The sequence below is a fragment of the Prionailurus viverrinus genome, chromosome C2 (assembly GCF_022837055.1).
Source record: "Prionailurus viverrinus isolate Anna chromosome C2, UM_Priviv_1.0, whole genome shotgun sequence".
Taxonomy (NCBI): Eukaryota; Metazoa; Chordata; class Mammalia; order Carnivora; family Felidae; genus Prionailurus; species Prionailurus viverrinus.
Window position 1 is genome coordinate 72,135,878 of NC_062569.1, and position 19,909 is coordinate 72,155,786.

The 19,909-nt window shown below is 34.9% G+C and overlaps 1 protein-coding gene across 4 annotated transcripts in view; it reads right to left on the reverse strand.

The window, feature by feature from the left end:
- Positions 1–19,909, reverse strand: part of PEX5L (peroxisomal biogenesis factor 5 like) — a 169,203-nt gene that overhangs the window by 88,713 nt on the left and 60,581 nt on the right. For 3 of the 4 annotated variants that reach the window (XM_047874643.1, XM_047874641.1, XM_047874644.1), the window contains exons 3-4: positions 10,413–10,517; positions 1,515–1,626 (exon numbers count right to left, since the gene is read on the reverse strand). In XM_047874643.1, coding sequence (XP_047730599.1) covers positions 1,515–1,626; positions 10,413–10,481 — 181 coding nt within the window. In that variant the 5' untranslated portion in view covers positions 10,482–10,517. The remainder of the gene's footprint in view (positions 1–1,514; positions 1,627–10,412; positions 10,518–19,909) is intronic. The other variant, XM_047874642.1, reaches the window with a different exon arrangement.

Here is a 19,909-nt window from a genome sequence, read left to right on the forward strand (position 1 = left end):
CCTCTCCAGTTTTGGAGGAATGAGCTCTAGTTTCATAGATAAGAAGGATAAATTTGATCAGATAAAATCTGAACTTATTAATTTCCTGCTTAAATGTACCAAGTATAATTTTATTTGCTTGATTACTCAAAGTGATAGTTGAATTTAGAAAATGATTGCTTTGGTGTGATATAAAGAAAGTTAATGCATTTGAACAGAGAAGCATCGGGTATACTGTTTTCCTAACCTGATACCTAACAGTAATGGTAACATCTGTTAGAGCTTACATGGTATTAAGCTCTTACGTAGATTGCTTCATTTAATCTTCCCAAGTAACCTATGAGATGTTACCATTATAGATGAGGAAACAGACTTAGTTAAGCAACTTTCCCAAGGACAAGAGCTGCTAAGTGGCACAGCTGGGTTTTGACATTGTGAACTGCGACTCCAGACACTGTAGACTATACTCCTGCATAAAGCTTCTATCTTATGTTATCTTTTGCCATTGTAATTTTTAGCATTTAAAAACCCCACAATTTCCTTCACTCGTGATTTTCTTCACTTACCTAAAAGTATAATGAAAATATACCAGGAAACAGCAAGCTGAGGACATGATGGGGAAATGGATGCATTTAACAGGGCAGCACGTAACTGTTCTCTCCTTTCTCCATTAAATTCTTTCCTGCAATCTAACATAGCCTTTGTTCTTTGATTCTGAACATCATTTTTTCATCCTTATTTGAACAAGATGCCTTTGAACGTGAGTGGTGACTGAATAAAATCAATGCAGAAAGGCTGTCTCTGATACAGAAGGTGAAAAGTAGCTTTTGCGTCACATCTTATCTAGCTCCCTCGGGGTGGGCCCTAACGAAGTGACTTAGTTTTAGCATCAGTGAAAATTGGCAAATGCAGAGGGTACTAGAGGAGATGTGATTCATACCAGTGGGATCCTGCATCCACTCATTGGATGAATACTTATTAGTGCCTATATGTATGTGCCTACACAGATGATAGTTCACTGTTTGGGTATGTTTTAATTCCAGAAGAATATGCAAAGAAATCATTGTAAGAGGAAACAAGTAACACATTTACATGACAGAAAAATGAAATTGGCTCTTCAACATTTCAAGTCTCTAGGACTTTTAATTTTGTCATTTCAATCCGCTTGAAGGGGCTGCCTACATTTTTGGACTTTTGTCATACAAAATACTTCCAGCCACAACTTTAAAACCTTACTCTGAAATAGATGCTTTTGTTTTAAAGATTCCTTGTAATGTGACTTGAGATGCAAAGATGTAAATCTGCACAGAAAAGATTCATTTGCTAATATTCAGCAAAATTGGTTGGGTAATATACATTGCAGTTTCTTTTATATTACAGAGTGATTTACCATTTTATGTTGAATAGTATATATTCTAAGCTTTCATTGGTTGCAAACATTATTCTACCTAAAATGCATTATAGAAATAAAATATGCATTTCACTATAGTGAAAATTAGCTCTACTTGAGGATCAGTTAAAAGTGAAAGAATTACCGGCTGTGTTGGACGTTACTGGCCTTGCTATTGCCTCCGATTTGGTTTCACAAAGAAAGTCATCGATGGAGGGACTCAAGAGGGGTCTGCTTTCTTGCTGTTCATTCACCAGCTGAGAACAGATGAACACAGGTATCAAAGGGCTTTGTTACACTGCAGAATCAGATGAATTAAAATGCAGCCTTGCAACAAAATGAGAATAGCAAGCTTATAAATAAATAAATAAATAAATAGGTAAGGGCAAGAAAGAAAAAAGATATCAAGGGATGGGGAATGAGCCTTTTAGCACTGTCAACATATGTTGGATGCAGCCAATTTCAGTTTTTAAAGCTCAAGCCTTTTTTTTCTCCTAGTACTGTTTTAGAATTCTAATTTCAATATGTGGAAAATGACACTTAATGAATCACAGTTCCTAAGGACCAATCCCACTCTTCACTTGGACAAAACACTACTGAGACCTGATAATACTGGCCCCAGACATTGAGGTGACACATTCTGTTTAGGATGGGCCATCAGTATTATGTGATAAACACAAGAGATCTGTATGTGTGTGGATAAAAGTTCTTCTTTTCTCTCTCTCTAAAAAAAACTCAAGACATCTATGGGCACATATCCTTCTTACATTTCCTTGGGATGCTTTTGTAGAGCATAACAAACATTATTTTGGGAGAGTAGAAAATATTGTTATATTAACTATATAGGTATCCAGTGGATATGTTTCTGAAAATCTATATGTAAAATAGATTTCTGTCAATTCAATTGTATTTTCCCATTGGCTTGTTCTCTAATTTTAGAAATCTTCAGTTTGATTTTTAGTTGGTCTGTAATTAGCAGTGGCAGCCAATTATTAACTTTCAGTTATTCTGCACCTCTTAGAATCCAGACTTCCTTAAGTTCTGCTTCCATGGTTAAGGGAAGAAATATAATCATGACATTAAAGTGGTTAATTCCTAAATTAACTGTTTTTGTTTTTCAGGAGTTTTTATATTGGCCTATCTTAAAATGGACATAACCATCCAGTTTTCTACTTAAGAAAAAGATGTGCCTAAAACCTCTAGATTTTTAAATACTGATTTGCAAGTCTGCATTTTCAGAGACACATAAAACAAAGATGAAGTCTTATTTTCTTTATTTTTTTTCTTCATTTTGGATATAAATTCCTTTGTAAACAGGGACTAATAATAATTCTTATATCACCGCTCTGTGAGTAAATGTGTGAAATGGGCCTGGATTAACTATGGTTTTAGAAGACCAGGGTGTTAGATTTCTGTAGGTACATTTAGATGTAAACATTAAAAATTATAGTCTTAATTTGATAAAAATATTTCTAGAAAGGCTTTTGTCCACATAAAAATGTCTAAATGGAAAAACAAAGGAAAAGGCAGTTGAGAGGGCTTATCCTTTTAGGTAAGTCTATCTATCAAAGATAATATTTTTTTGGAGCCTCTCTCTTCATGAAACTTCAGACTTATTTTCTGGAGAAAGTACTTCTAGCATTCTCAGACTTTTCTCAACATAGGAAGAAAGAAATACCAAAGAGGAGGCTGTTCAGAGAGACCCTATGGCATCCAGGACTGAGGTATGGCTTCTCCTCTGCCTCATAAGGTCTGTGTTTCTTCCACATCTACTGTCTTGTTTCTGAGCACACATCAAACCCAGACTGATGGAGTTGTTACATCTGCCTAATTTCCATAACTGAACTGTTCCTGTGGCTTTCTTGCATAGATACAAATCAAAGAGGAAATAACTACTTTCTGAGTCTGTGTTTTTCAAAATGGGGCACAGTTTAACTGTTGGGAAATTCTCGGGGTGGAGTGGGGGATGGTGGCAGGTCTCTGAGGTGAAGAGGATAAAGGGCCAGATTTCAGATATCATGGGAAGGTAATTTGGGAATTGAAAGTTTTTTGGTTTTGATGGAGATAGGGAAGATGAAACAAGAAATATCATGAAATCTTTTCTTATAAGTTCTGAGGTCAGAGGCTATGTCTTACTCATACTTATATCCTTCACTACTTCTAATAGAATGTTTTCATGTACGAGGGGATCAATAAATGCCTACCAAATGGGACAGTGACTTTGCAGAAACTGAGGATGTAAAAATATCTACCTCAAACTGTCCAATTTTGAACTGCGCCTTCAGTTGGATGAATTTGGGAATCATTATTTTAGCCATACTAAGTCCTATTTTATTTGTATTTGTATAAATAAGAATAGCTTCTCATATGCCCCCTCCTCATTTTCAAACAAATTTATGGTTTTCCTATGGTGACCTGAGAACAAATCTTTTAGGTCCTAAAGGAAACTTGCAAAATGAACTGAATCTCCCAAAGAGTTCCTCTAAACTTTGCTTCCAAATTGTAGACCAATCTATTCTCTCCTTATTCGTTGGGAGGATGACTTATTGACTTTCTCTTAGAGTTACTTCCTTCAGTTGGAAAATACTTTATGAACTTACCTCATTTCATCATTTGAGTACAGAGTATATTGATGTTAAAAAATAATAAAAGGTGAGTCAAAAGGTTTCCATTTTTTAAAATAATTGAGTTAAAGTAATTGCAATTTGGATTAATCAGATGATCAGATCTGAGTTAAAATGACCCACTACATTAGTTTTTAGGGCCTTTGTCTTCTTACTTTGTTTACATTTAAAATTTTCATTTCTTATTCTCCTTTGTTTCTCTTCTCAATATTTAAAACACTTCAAAGCCTTTCTAATGGTCAGATATTCTTACTTCTCTTTCAGGATCCCATTACTGGCACATTGTCTGGGAACCTTCTTCAGCACGAGGCAGTGAGTGTCTTCTTAGAGCATCTCCTTCTTGTCATGTTTTACCCAGTCTTATAACTTTAGTTTCACCTGTTTTTTCCCCTACTACACTATGACTTCTTTGAGGCTAGAGACCTTATCCAAGTAACTTTTGTATCTCATAGCAGCAGTTTAATAAACATTGACTGATTTACAGTCTAACTGAATGGTGAATTGTACAAAAGAATGATTACATGGGCATCCCCAATTTCATACTGGGTTTGATCAACTCACAGACAGGCCAGTGGTCCTCAGAAATGTTTACCAAGTTCCTGGCAGGCTTTAAACCATTGAATCTAAGTCCATTTTCTCCCTGGGTCATGCCATTTAAATGTTTGGAAACTTAAAGTTATCTAAAGGTTCATTTCTAAATGCAAGGCTTTTACCAAACAGTCAAGAATGCAAAGCTTGAATGCCTAATGAGAAAAATAAGGGCATAGGCCTGCCCCATGCCATTCTTGGAAGAAGGACATGGCCCAGTGCAAATGGGAGGCCAGTGATACTTCAAGAAAACATTACTACCTCACTTAGGAATTTATTTATTTATTTATTTTATATTTTATATTTTATTTTATTATTTTATTTATTTTTTGAGAGAGTGAGAGAGAGAAAGCAGGGGAGGGGTAGAGGGAGAGAGAGAATCTTAAGCAGGCTCCACCCATGGAGCTGGAAGCAGGCCTTGATCTCACAATTGTGAGATCACGATCTGAGTCGAAATCAAGAGTCGGGCGCTTAAACCGACTGAGCCACCCAGGCGCCCCTCACTCAGGGATTTTAATTCAGAGATTCAAATTTGAAGATTTTGAGGGAGAACCTTACATGGTCAATGGACATAGAAACAAAAGGAAAGAGCAGAAGTAAGAAAGCTGTGCACTTACATGTAGGGGTTTCCTTGCCACCCAGAATTCACAAAGACTATTGAACATTTATACTTTCCTTGTAATCATAGGTTGTGAATGAAATATTCTGCCAAATGCCTTCAATTAACTTATGACTTAGACTGGTCAGTTGATGTGGCAACTATTAACCACCACAGGATCAAATTGGTTCTTGCTTTACATCCAGTGTTTAGTATTGCACGGAATGCAGACAATAATATCAGCTTTAATAAATTATTGCCTCTTGGAAAACTTTATCTAAAAATGCATTTGCCTTAGTTCAACTTGATTTCTCTAATTTCAGTGTTAACAATTAAATTATTATGTAATCTAAGCTACAGGGGAATATTTAACCAAGATGAAAGTACAGTATTTTGCTTTTAAATACTGCCTGTTACTTAAGCTCCAGTGTATGTTTATATTGTTTGTTTTGTGACTTAAATATGTTTATTTATCTTTGAACAATATATTGCTTAGGTATTTCATTAAAAAGTACAGAGCTAAATAAAGGTTTGTAATAACTTATATCACCAAGAATTAAAACCAGACCAAAATACATTTTACAATGTCTGTAAAGGATAATAATCCATTATTCCATAATTTTTACACTTCAGATTGTTGATCTCAAACTGTTGTTTTAGTTTAAAGTAAAATATTCTTTTTATTTTTAAACACTTTAGTACTTAATAATTTTATTTTATTTTATTATTATTTTTTTAAATTTTTTCAACGTTTTTTATTTATTTTTGGGACAGAGAGAGACAGAGCATGAACGGGGGAGGGGCAGAGAGAGAGGGAGACACAGAATCGGAAACAGGCTCCAGGCTCTGAGCCATCAGCCCAGAGCCTGACGCGGGGCTTGAACTCACGGACCGCGAGATCGTGACCTGGCTGAAGTCGGACGCTTAACCGACTGCGCCACCCAGGCGCCCCAGTACTTAATAATTTTAAAAGTTCAAAAGTTAAAGTTAATAAGTTAAAAAACATTTTACAAGTATCTCATATTTGAACTGTTAATTTAAAAAGTTTGTAATAATATACCATGTATCTTACCTCATCTAAATAAAATTGAAAAATTTAAGATTGTTTTGTTTTATATAAAAACATAAATATGATTTTAATAAGTATATCTATGCATTTTGAAAATTCATTTATTATTTGTGACATTGTTGATGCAAAGTATGTGTCATTTTAAAATAGGTTTTCTTTCATAATTTCATAATTGAACTACTTGTTTATGGCTTTATTAGTCCTATGCAAGTTTAGAAATTTGTGTGGTGCCCATCAAAATAGTGACCATGTCAAAACTAAGTTAACTGACTCAATCCACTGAAACCCCAAGACAACTAATTAAATCATTAGGATGCATCCTTTAAATATTTAGACTTTGAGAGTTTTGTCATGGTAACTCTCACACCTGACCAAAGTAATTTCTTGTGAGCTAGTAATCGTACTAATAGTTCTGCTCTGCCTCCTCCCCCCACCGCAGTAAAGGATAACCATGTAATAACTTGCAACTCTTTGACTTGATCTAAATGTCAACCAACTGACTATATTTTCCTGACAGGATAGTTAGACTTAAACAATGTGAATCTGTTCATGGGGAAATGAATAGATATTACTGTTTACAGCTTGGGTAGTCCTAACATTGAGGCAGGCAGGAGAACATGAAGCAATTATTTCAAGTTGGTAATAGAAACCCAAACAATGCTATATTTAGCAGCCTTGAGAACATTTTTTCCAATCAAGGACATTATTCTTTTTATGTTTATAAGACACAAAAATAATATCAGTATCTAGGTATCAGGAGTGGGGACAGATAGAAAAACAAGGGTTGAGTTTGCCAAAAAAAAAAAAAAAAAAAAAGAAGAAAAAATTCCCTTAGCAAGAAGAGATCTGAAACACACACTTTTCAGATATTATACTCTATAGATATCTTGCTTAAAAAAGTGCTATGGGATGTGGTTAAAATGGAAATTTCTGATGGTTCCTTATGAGAAAAAATATTTGCTAACAATTTCATTTTCATAAAGAATAATAATTTTTTCTATGATATAAGCAATCTTTTGGCACATAGTTGTTCCTTCTTCCTCAAATTGGATTAATTTATACTATTACAGTCTAGAGGAGTGCTGTGCAATAGAAATACAATGAAAACTTGCTAATTAAAAATTTTCTGGTAGCCGCTTTTAAAACATTGAAAATAAACAGGAAATAAATTTAATAATATATTTTATTTAGCCCAATGTATCCAAAAAATGATCATTTCAACGTGTAATCAACATAAACATTATTAATGCGACAGTTTATATTACTTTTCTTTGAATAAAATCTTCAAAATCTGGTGCGTATTTTATACTTTTAGCACATCTCAATTATGGGTAGTCACAAAACACTCAATAGCCACACATGGCTAGTGGCTACTGTATTGGACAGCACAGGTCTAGAGAAACTCCTTCCCTCAAAGACTTGAGGACGTACTGTTTTTCCTTCAAACCTTTCATCAATGCACACTTGTTTACATACTGCTTGACTTCAAGTGTTAGTCTAGGACAGCATGAATCTGAGCTTCTATGAAGTGCTTAACATATTGTTTGCTAATACAGAATTAATAATGAAAGTAAACAAAAAGAGGAATTCTCAGAGGGCCTAGCAATTTCTGAATTCGGGTCATCTGGCCAACTCTCACGTTTTAGTTCAATTTGTTCAGTGTACTATAAATGACTTCACTGGATTATGTTTGGTTAAATCTCTCTAAAAGTGATTGTAATAATCACAAAATACAAAAAATGCTGCAATAAAAGCTATTCTACACTTACAACCTGTTGACTGAACAGTTAGTGAACAAGTTAGGACTCAGTGTTTTAAGAACTTATTTTGTACTTTATCAATTATGGTTATTCTAAGGACATTATCGAGAGAGCAGCAATTAGTTTCAGACACATCTGGAATCTATGAATGGGCAGCTGGCATTGACATACCAGTGATGAAGATGAGTCAATGTAGTCAGCAGTATGTAGCGCTATGTCAGAAGGGGCTATACAGGAGATGCTTGGACAGACATTTCAAGACACTAATACATTCACACAGGATAACAAGTAAGAATGTGGTATGGTACACGGATTGGATGCTATGGTTGCTATGAGAAGTACTCACTTTTTCAGATCATTCTGCTGCTTTTTGGCTTGTGCACGCCACTGGTGCATAGCAGGGAAGAAGCCACTTGTGTATAGTGGAAAAAGTATGTCAACTAATAAAGCTGTATTTGACTGAGAAATAATTGTATCATAGCTGTCACTAAATTAATTCCATAAAATTATCATCACAACAGATGCATTATGTTTTATGAATCAGAACTGTTTGCTGATTCATAAACTAGCCAGTATGCAACAAGAATATGATGCACCAAAGAAAGCATTACATAATCTTCATGCAGTAAAATTGTAACTAGAACCTCAAAAACAGTTAATGAAACATTAGACAGGGATTAAAGAAGGAACTTGCTACACACAAATGTTCTGAATATGAAAAAATGGTAATCACAATTTCTTTTCTAAATTAAAAAAATAAAAAATGTATTTTGTGTTAAATTTTAAATTCAAGTGTAGGTTATAATGGTAATTTTGGACCTTTGAAAGGGATTACTGGAAAGCACATAGCATTGCATGGTTTGGGGGAAAGAATCTTAGGTCCTGGGGCCTGTCCTAACTTGTGATAATCTGAAATGATACTGTAGTACGACTATGCCAATGGCAAATCTGGATAGGTCTTCTACTGATGAATATGGCTCTGTCGTTAGCCAAGAACTCCCAACTAGTTCTCACCTCCCTTAGCATTTACCTGAGGAACTCTGAACTGCGTATTTTGGACATGGATCCTACAAAAGGTAGGAGATCAATGTAAAACTGTACATGTTTTACTATGTAAATTAAGTAAAGAATGGAGACGTTGGTAAATATAAAGCATATTTCTTTGTAACTACCACTATGTGTGACTGGGAAGAAGCATCTCTTCTTTATGGGTAAAAATCTCACAATATAAAATTTAACCCAAAGTCCTAGGAATCTTTAATAATTTTTTTTATTATTCAATTTTGATTGTTGTATGTTGTTATGATTTCCATTACTTACAACACAGTGTTTAGAATAAAATAAAACCACACATGTTGGCAGCAGCTGGGGATGTGATCTGATGATATTCTAAAAATAAGTTGCCATAATTTAGCTTTTGATATAAATGCCTTTCATGAGGACTGTAAATGGACATGTTTCTAATTCTAGACATGTTCATATAATTGGAACTGAATCACTGCATTTACTATTGCATTACAGAAAAAAAAGAAATGTTTAAGATAACAATCTAATCTAAATTATAAGATAAATGCAAGTAAAAATATTTTTCATTTAAAAATTTAAAACTGATAGTTCCACAGAGTGGTGATGAGTATACTATACATATTTATGTGGATTTTACAGGGTGTTTCAAAAGTCCCTGAGGACATACAGGATTCACAGTCTCAGCGTGTCTTTGCATACAAATGCAAACTTTTTTCTATACTTGTAATAATAAATGCTGAAAATGGCTCTCATGTGTGTATAATAGAGATGATATTTTTGTTTTCAAGGTCACTAAGTATAAGAAAGGTCACAAATGCCATTTTCTGCATGGGGACTCAGGGACTTCTGGCTCATTCCTGTAAATTAGGTATCCACATAAATATGTATAGACATATATGTAGTATGCATAGTCACAACATAAATATATTTAACATTTAAGAAAATTTAGATATTCTACTGGTAAACTGACATATGTATACAATAGAACTTGTATTTATTCACAGGAATTTGATTTTTTTTTTTTTTGGTTGTTGTTCAAATGTACCATTAGCTTAATTGTTATTTCTTTCCCAAAGTTGTTAACAAGATTCCTTTATAAAGAAGCAACATGGTTTACTTGCACATACATTTTTTTAAAACTAAAGTTGAGTAATGAACATTAATATCCACAAATGACTAAATGATGGAATTTTCCTTTTTTAGCAATTTTGGTTTTCATTTTATATTGTATAATTATTTCATTGAAACTGTGTTTTTTAAAAATTGGTTCAAGTTAATGTTTTTTTTTTTTCTTTTTTCTTTTTGCTAGTTAGAAATCACAATGTCTGATAGATTAACATATGTCAGCTTCCTACAGGAACCCTATGGGTCTGCCCACCTGTGATGTCATAGTAAGGAGGGGCTTTTCTTCAGCAGACTCCTCCCTCGGTATCTCCTTCATCACCATGGCAACAGCCTTATCTGCCGCCCTAGAGCCTTTTCCCTATAACAGTGAAATCAACAATGACTTGTGTCAGGAGAAATCTTTAACTTATTATTACAAGATATTCTAATGTTTAAAGAGCAATCCAACATAAATGAAGAGGTAGGCTGCTGCAAGTGAATCTTGAGGCTTTTGGCTGAGGAGAAAACACACAAAATCTGAAAAAAGATTATTTGTGAACTTTTAGTTACCTACTTTTTCACCTTTACAGCTGACATATTTAATTTTAACATAGTATTTTATATGTATAATATTTTTTAAAGCAATTTGCATGACATGAACATAATTTTTATAGTATTGATTTAAAAACACTATGGATTGTCTATTATGTTAATTTACAAATTGTTCCTATAACATTCTTAAATGTTTTGAATGACAGAGTCTGCATCTGAGATCGGGATTAGGATCAGTGTCTGACTCCCACAGAGGGGTTTTGCTGGGTGGTCCCTGGAGTCTGTCATTTTTTATTGGATTGGGCATAAAAAGAGTAAAAGTGTCATAAAACTTCTAAAAATTCTTCGGTGGCTTAACATCACAGAAATTCACCCAGCTTGTGTATTTTGTGGAGATAATATGACCTTGGTGAAAAAAGTCTGCAATTCTCAATGTTTTTGAGATTGAAGAATTTTAATAGAAGTTTAGAAATGTCTTTTAATTGGAGAATCCCATAAATCTAGGTGTAAATAAAGGATGGTTGATAACTGAGGCACTGATATATGTGTGTGTGTGTGTGTGTGTGTGTGTGTGTATCCCCACATTTTTTGTTTCCCACAAGCAGAATTTGGGACTGTAAAGGGGTATACTGGCTTTCTGTCATTTTAGTTTACCAGACTATTAAGTTTTTGTGAGTAGATATGGCATAATGGAAAAAACAAAACAAAATATCACCTTCCCAACCCAATTAGAAACATCTTATACTATGTAAAAATTAAATAATCTCTAACCATTTTAAAAACAAAACGTCCATTTTCTCAGGTCTCTGGGCAAAGCTTCCCTAGAGAAAATAATTTTATACTAAGAGCACATATGAATATCTGTGCTGTAAATCTACTTAAAATACAAATGTAGCATATAGAGATATCATAGGCAAAGATACAAAAATGAACATATGGGGGTTTGTTATCTGAAAGGTAATTAAGAGCTAGGGTCAATAATAACTCCAGAGGTTGATAAATCTTGATAGTTTCCATGCAGCAAAAAAGGATGGAAGTGCATTATTATCTTGGGCTTGCAAGAGGGCTTTTAAGTATTTAGAAGGTAGGTTTACTCTAGGAAGCAAAACTGTCTATTTTCTCAGGCATTGCTTCTCTAAAATGTAATGAGTGGCAGCTTTTACTTATGAAAACAAAGAAAAACTTTCTCTATAGATTTTAACATGTGTGAATCTCTTTACAAGGCGGAAAGTTTCTTTGGTGTGTTTTGACTTAAGAACTAACATTACTGAATGATAATGTGTTATCTCCATGATGGAATATCAACTACTAGAGATTTTATTAGCACATATAACGGTAGTAATTTCCATATGTGTTCTGGAAAGTTTATATGGCCACAATCCTTAGAATAACTGACTTCTGGAAAAATAAACAATGATTTACTGCATAACAAATTGGTGTGCATAATGATCCCAGGTTTTTTCTTTATGAAGCAATGTGAACTTCCTAAAACGGAGATGCATACAATTCTGAATTCTGGGAAAATATTTATTATGGCACTATTAAACTATTTAACACTTTTTCAAACTATAAACATTATTTGGATGAAACATTACATACTATAAAGTGATATCGCTTTAAAAGCTACACTCATTTGTAGACTAAATATAGTTTAACAAATATATTTGCAGCTTATTTTTTTAAAAGAGCAAAATCATTTGTGAAGAATTCTTTCCATGCTCCAAGAAGTTCTAATAATATAGCAATAAACAAAGTGGCATGCTTATATTTAAATTCCTAATGTATTTAAAATAACAAGGTATACTTTTAAAATAATAATAATTCAGAATCTGCTCTTGGGCTAAGAAAAAGATGTCAATTGATAAGCATCTCAAAAAATTTCAGGTCAATATTTCAATATACCATTTATTTGAAATGCTACCAATCATAAACTACATACAGATATTTTTCACATGTGCAACTATTATAGCTAGAATTAGCAACGGACATGCCATTTCACTAAAACAAAAAACAAAACAAAACAAAAATTAGTCCTTTCATGCTGAACTCTAGAACAAAGCAGTGGTCAGCTAGAAAGGATGTATAATAAACACATGCGGTGCTTTTTATTTCTTGCAGAAAAACCCACCAAAGCCAGGGTCAGGTCACTTTTTTGAAGACAGTGCCACTTTTTCTTCAAGGTTACACCTACTACCTGAAAAGAGTCATGACACCCATGTTAGTGCCTGCTAGCAACTTTTTTTCTTTACACCTTTTGGCTTTTGAGTTATTACCCCACGAGCCTCACTGTTCTACAAGTGTAGTACCGTCGGAGAACAGAACGGGAAGGTCCGCCACAATGACATCTCCATGGTTCCAGACAGAGCGTATACAACCACTGGCAAATCAAATGAATATGCTCATATAGCAAAGCAAGATTTCCCCCAGACCATATTGCCACCTCCACCTGGTATCTTCAAATCAAGCTGTGTTATCTCTGACATGCCCATTTATCTTGTGGGGGTAACACTTCTAGAATTCAGAACTTGGCTGATAATGGATTTCACAATTCAGGGAACGATACCACTCTGCTTATCAGCAGCTGTGCAGGGCTGACAGTGATACACCCATACAAGTCTTTTCGTTTTTGAAGTCAGTGGCTTAAAACATTGTAAGAAATATGTATGCATAATTATCTAGACTTCAAGCTCAATTTTCTAAATATAACCACACCAAAGACTCAATGTTAATCTATTATCTGAAACAATACAGAGAGAGCAAAAATGAAATATATGCTTAAGCATACAAGTGGATTTAGAGTACATTAAGCCTGTATGCTTCTGTGTAATTCTTAGCAACAACAGAAAAGAATAGTGCAATGTTACAAGTTGATTAGCACACTGGGACACCTTCCAGCAATTTATTTCAGCCTATTTCTTTTCGAATAATACTTCAAAATCACCTTTCCTCACTTCCTTTTTTAATTTCTTGAGGTGGTATTGACTGTTTGGAAAACATCACCATATGTAGAGATTTCTATTTTTCTTGGTGATTTTCTGTAGAAAATTTTTCAATATTCTTTTTTTTTCTTTAATCACTTTGTTTCCTCACCAGTGATATATATAAAATGATCACTTTTCTAACAAATAATAATTCTTGAGAACAATCTTTTTGTTAACTTCTATTATAAGATCAGGCATACATGAATGAAATGCAGATAGTACAGCAAGTGACATTGACATTTATTAAGAAAATCTAATTTTGGCTCACTTGTCTGTGTTAACATAGTACATAAACAACAGAGTACAAAGTACTGAAGTCACAGGATCTTCGCAGGCTGGACACCAGGCTGTGAAAGCTACCAGACATCTTTGGATGTGGAGGTATTGGCTCCAGGCCGGTTTCATAGGGAGGAGAACTAAATTATTTGGAGAAGCTGCTATGTGCTGGGCACTCTGCTAGGTGTTTTACCTATTTTTATTTGTACCATCACATGAAAGCTCTGTGGGGCACGAACTGTCTTTGCCAGATTGATAGTGAGCTGTGTGTGTGTGTGTGATGGTGTGATTTGGCTGAAGCCTCAAAGCCAGTATGTGGCTAAACCAGGACTGAAGGCACAGCCACCTCACAGACTGTGTGCTTCCTTCTCTCCCACATCCCTCTCACTGATTGCTATAAATGCAGGTTGTTTATACCACTTAAGTTTCGAGAAGGAGCCACTTCTCAGTATAATCGCAGAGTGTGGGTCTAAGGAAATATTTTTGAAAAATGTTTTCTTCAGTGTGCAACGGTCAGTAAGAATCAGCCATCCATAACTTCACTCATGAGTATATTTTGAATGAAATGTTTTTGTTTCTGTTATCATTATGGAAAACTAACCTACAGATTTCATGTGTATACACTTCTTTTTATTCCGTAGATCTTATCAGGTTTATAAGCTTTAGCATCACTTTAATTCTTATTAAATGTTAACTTGATGCTATTAAATGCCATCTTTACTAGGATTGTCCTGAGGTTTTGGGTGCACAAAATACTTCAAGTATACAATTCCAAAGTTACATGTCCCATTCATAAGCAATTTTGTAGTTGCAAATTCTATTACTGCTACTATGCAGATTGTAATTTAAAAATCATTTTTATTATTCTTAATCTATCAACAATAATCCAGAGTGCCTTCAACAGAGATATTCAAAAGTAGAAATGAAGAAAAAGTAAGTTAGGGGAAAAGTAAAAGACTATAATACTAAACATCACTGTTAACCCCAAATTATCTAATATATGAATTTAAAAAATAGACTTTCTTTTGTTATAATTATAAAAATTAATACACGCTATTGCCAAAAATTAAGAAAAAGCACTAATAAAAAATAAAAATAGCAAACCTGACATTTTCATGCATTTTCCCAAAGTTTCATATTTACAATATTGGAGATTAAACAGTTTTTTAGGATGAATGTTTTAAGAATAGGCAAACTACCATCAACTTTACAAGTTTGAGTGTATTAAATATATTTCTTCATATATACATGTAGGCAAGCAAATACTTGCCACTGATATTAGTTGAACAGCGTTGTTTTAAATGAAATGATATTCAGTTTTGCATATGCTGAAAAATGATAAATCTCATAACTTCTGGACCCTGGACTTAAACGCACCTATAAGAAACTACCCACAAAAAAGCTAATTTCTGATGGTTGTCTTGTCTCTCACGTGCAGAGACAGGATAACCTTTTTTTACTTGGGAAGGTAAATGTCATGGTAAGTGTCATTTTCCAACATGGGAAAATGTCAGAACAATGCTTCCTGGTATCCTCTGAATGCTGGTGATCCCTGCCTACCATATTGTGTCCTTTCCCATTTTGTGTGTTCCTGTAGCTTTCTTCAAACTAGAGGAGGGTTTAGACCAGGCTGGTTCTATCACAGTTACAGTTAACTCATCCCCATCCCCTCCTCCAACAGAATAATTTTAAATTTTAAAAGCCATACAAATAGAACTAAATCTGGGTCTACTGGCCAATCCTTGTTTCTAATCATATAGAAGAAAGCACAGATCCAGATGTAAACAACTAGGATGCATGGACAGAGATTCTTAACTAGAGATTCATATATAGAATTCACAAATCATAATGTATTCACTATTGGTTCAGTGAGGGCTTCCATATAGTTCTTCCTTACTATCCTGTTTTTCTTCCACAGCATTGTTTTTCCAGATGAGAGGTACACTCTGCTCCAATCCATCACCTATTCTAGGAACTCTACCAGGATTCTGAGCCCCCCACATGCACATTCACGCTCCTTGGCCTGAGTGATTGGTGCAGAGGGATATTGACTACCATGCGGCCTAGCACTTTTGCCTTCATGGGTCCCTTCCTCCATTTAAAAAAAAAAAAAAGTCAAAAGTCGCATCTTATGACTGTGTTGTTATAAAGACAAACGTAATCCAGGCTGGATTTATTATTACACATCCATTGTTATAACAGTCATTTTGGGGGCTCTGATTTTAAGAGAGATTAAAACATTTTTATGGGCCCTTAAAAGCATCTAGTGCCCTATGTACTGTGTCCACAGTGCCTAATGCTTACATTGAGCCTGGGTCATGTCTTTTCAAGAGTCAGTGTGGCGTCCCCAGGTCTGCTCTGCTGTCATCTTTGGGGGCTCTATTTTGGCGGTGGTTGTTCCCACCCTAACAGGCCCCTTTGCTATGGCCACTGCTATCACTATTTTTGTTAGGATTCAGGGAGTCTCCCCTAACAGTACTTACAAATCTTATTGGGTGCCCAATCAGTAGCTTTTATCTTGTAGTTCTTAAAACACACTCAGAAAATCTGGAACATTTAGGCCGGAGGCAGAAAACATTGCTGTGTAAAATTGATGGGATTCTTAAAATGTAATCTCTCCACACCAGACAGCAAGGCTAAGCACTTCATTCTCTCCTGCCTCAGGGTGTGTTCCTGACCATCCAGGAGCACTTCTGAGAAAGTTGAGTCACCCTGTGTCTCTACTTTTATTAAAAAAAACAGCCCTCAATGACTAGAGTCACCAACTGGTTCCAAAGTTTTCCTCACTGTTTTTTTCAATTTCTGTTCCTCAAGAGAGAAACAGCACTGCCTTGCACTCCAAATTCCTGAGTTGTGCATGAAGATTAGCCTCCTCCCAGGGACCTGGTTATAATCCTCTATTTTGTAAAATGGTTTCTGATTGTGTCTCATCAAAAAACTGCCTTGTGTGGGTGGAGACTATGCTCATTTCTTTTGAACCATTTTGTACGATTAGATACAAAATAGACACTCAAGTTTACTTAATAAATACAAGTATTAGATGCTGTTTTCAAGTTATTTAAGATACTGAAATCACATAATATGGCCAACTTTGACAGGAAGTGAATTCTGAATTAGATAAAAAGTCTTAAAGACATTTAAATAAGTTTCAAGCATCTAAATAAAAATTCATTAATATTAATAATATGTTGCCAAGTAAATATGTTTGAAATTTGCTCTGAAGGACAGATAAGACTTATTTTTAATTAACAAGATCCATTTGTCCACAATTTACCATTTGTTTGTTCTGTTGAGAAGGTTAAACATTCTCCCGCCTAAGCCTAATTGTCACTGTGTCCCTGGGGCTTATTTAACTGTGTGCTTAGCAAGCTTTCTTGACAAAAGGTCAAGGTGACAGCACTCGGTTCTCATTCACCTATAACCAGTGATGAATTGGTTAAGTTTACTATCACGTTTACTCTGACTAATGTGGCTCTAAATTACTTAGCACCTATTTTATCTCAACATTGAGATAAATATAAACAATATATATTTACATATTTTATTTAATATATATTTATATATTATGTAAATAATATAAATTTGATAATTAAGAAGTAAATGTAGAATAAAGTATTGTTTTCTTGTTTTCTATGATAAATCCAAAATTTGTTATTTAAAGTTATATTTTATAATATATTTATATTTTAGAGACTTTTAATAATATGTGAAATACACAACCAAAAATGTAATCTTAATTAAAGGTTACTCTTTTTTTTCTTTAAAAATTTTTTTTTCAACGTTTATTTATTTTTGGGACAGAGAGAGACAGAGTGAACGGGGGAGGGGCAGAGAGAGAGGGAGACACAGAATCGGAAACAGGCTCCAGGCTCTGAGCCATCAGACCAGAGCCCGACGCGGGGCCCGACCGCGAGATCGTGACCTGGCTGAAGTCGGACACTTAACCGACTGCGCCACCCAGGTGCCCCAAAGGTTACTCTTGTTACTTTCAGTCCCTTGTTAAATATCTCAGATGATTTGCAAAACAAGGTACTTTTCTGGGGTTATTTATAAGAAAAGGAAACCAGTGAAAAACACAAAGTCCTAAAGATTACCTTGTTATTATTTTCTTTTTGAAAAACGTCTCCCCAAATATAAGTACTCCAGACTGCTTGAATCTTACTTGCACAAATGGATGGATGTCCCAACATTCAAGAGAAAGTATGATAATTATTCTTCACCAGCATGGGTGCTTAGAATAGTTGCTTCAACTAATCTGAATCAATGGTGCTTTGAGGGTAAGGAAGTTGAGACCTGGCCTCTTTCTGAGAAGAATTAGGAGAAGAGGTCTTGAGGTCTGGTTTCTAAGCATATGCAATAGCCAGGTTAGTGCAGTATGTAAGATCTTAGACTGTTGAAGGTAGGTGGGAAGGAAACTTTGGAGGAACCATGTCACAAAAACAAAATATGGTTTCTTTATCATTTCTGTCTTTTCCAGATTTTCTAAGATTGGAAAAATTTCCAAAATAAATACAATAAATAAGAATCCTTGTAGGTAAATATGTGGTTAAGACCATGAAACAGTTTCTGTGAAACTTACTAATCAGTGATTAGATGCATCCCCCAACTTCTTGCCCCTAATAAGTAATATATCCATATACCAAGTCAAAAACAAGTCACAAGAAAGAATTTCATCCCCCTACTAAATTGGAGACCTTTAAATGTTGACAGTTATCTCAGAGCAAAGAGACTGAGTCCTCACACCCCTTTTAAAATAGATGGAAAGGCCATATATTAATATATTGCTACCAAATTATTGACTTCGAGATAGCAAATTTATCCAGATGTCACAAGGAAGAATTATACTGCATCTGTTTTTTTTCTAGAGGAGGACTATTAGCTAGTGAAGGGGAATTTGTCCCCTTTATTAATGTTTCAGGTAAATTCTATTGCTAATTTTTGAACAAGAGTAGTGGACTTGGAGCCTGAGCACCCAGTACCCTTCTTTGCGGCTTTCCTCATTTTCTGGAAGGTGCAAGTGTTTTTACCAGCATGTTCCCCAGTCACCAAATGCTCTAGTTTTATTGACATAACTTAAGAAAAGTAAATTAAGAAACTAGGCCAATTCTAGCCAAGAAAGTCTCAGCTAAGGTATTCCATCTGCCTGACTTCCCTGAAACAGCTCTAAGAGAGAAGCTGAGGCTGTGGGAATTCCTATTCTAAAATTCTGGATCAGTCTCTGGCACCTCTGCTTACCTAGATAGTCCTCTGGGAGTCATTGGTAATGTGTGGGTTGGCTCCTCCCTAATGCCTCCCTGACCCTTGAAAGGGAATGAATAGTCTCTCTCACCTTGTGGATAAGAGTTAGGGAAAGAATGAAGACACCTTGGAGCTGTGAACTCTAATGAGTGTGTGGCCAGGTATGGTTGAAGGGATTACCAGTTAATTGACCCCGTGCAGCCTCCACAGTCTTTGGAAGAGAAAGAGGGATGGCCATGCGACATGTGGGCACCAACACTGGGACTGAAGTCAGAAGACAGAAGTTTTAATCCCAGCTCTGCCTTTTATACATTATTTTCTCTAAACCTTCATTTTACTTTCTGAAAATCAGATACAGTACTTCACAAATTTGTGAGAATTAAATAAGATAAGAATTGTAGGTATTCGATAAAAATTCGTCAACTATGAACTGTTATTGCTGAGCTCATGGGCTCCATGGCCTAATTGTCCTTATGAGATGGATGGCAAAAGATGCAATATTATGTTTGTGAGATTCATCCATGGAGTAAGTGTTATGACATTCTTACCACTGCGCAGTATTCCATCATCTGAATGTACCACCATTCATATGAATGAATATTTATCCATTCAACTCTTGATGGACATTTGGGTTGCTTCTGGTTTTTGGCTAATGTAGAAAACACTGTAATGAATTTGAGTTTGGAAGCCACAGAGAATATATGAGGAGCAAACAACTGAAAAA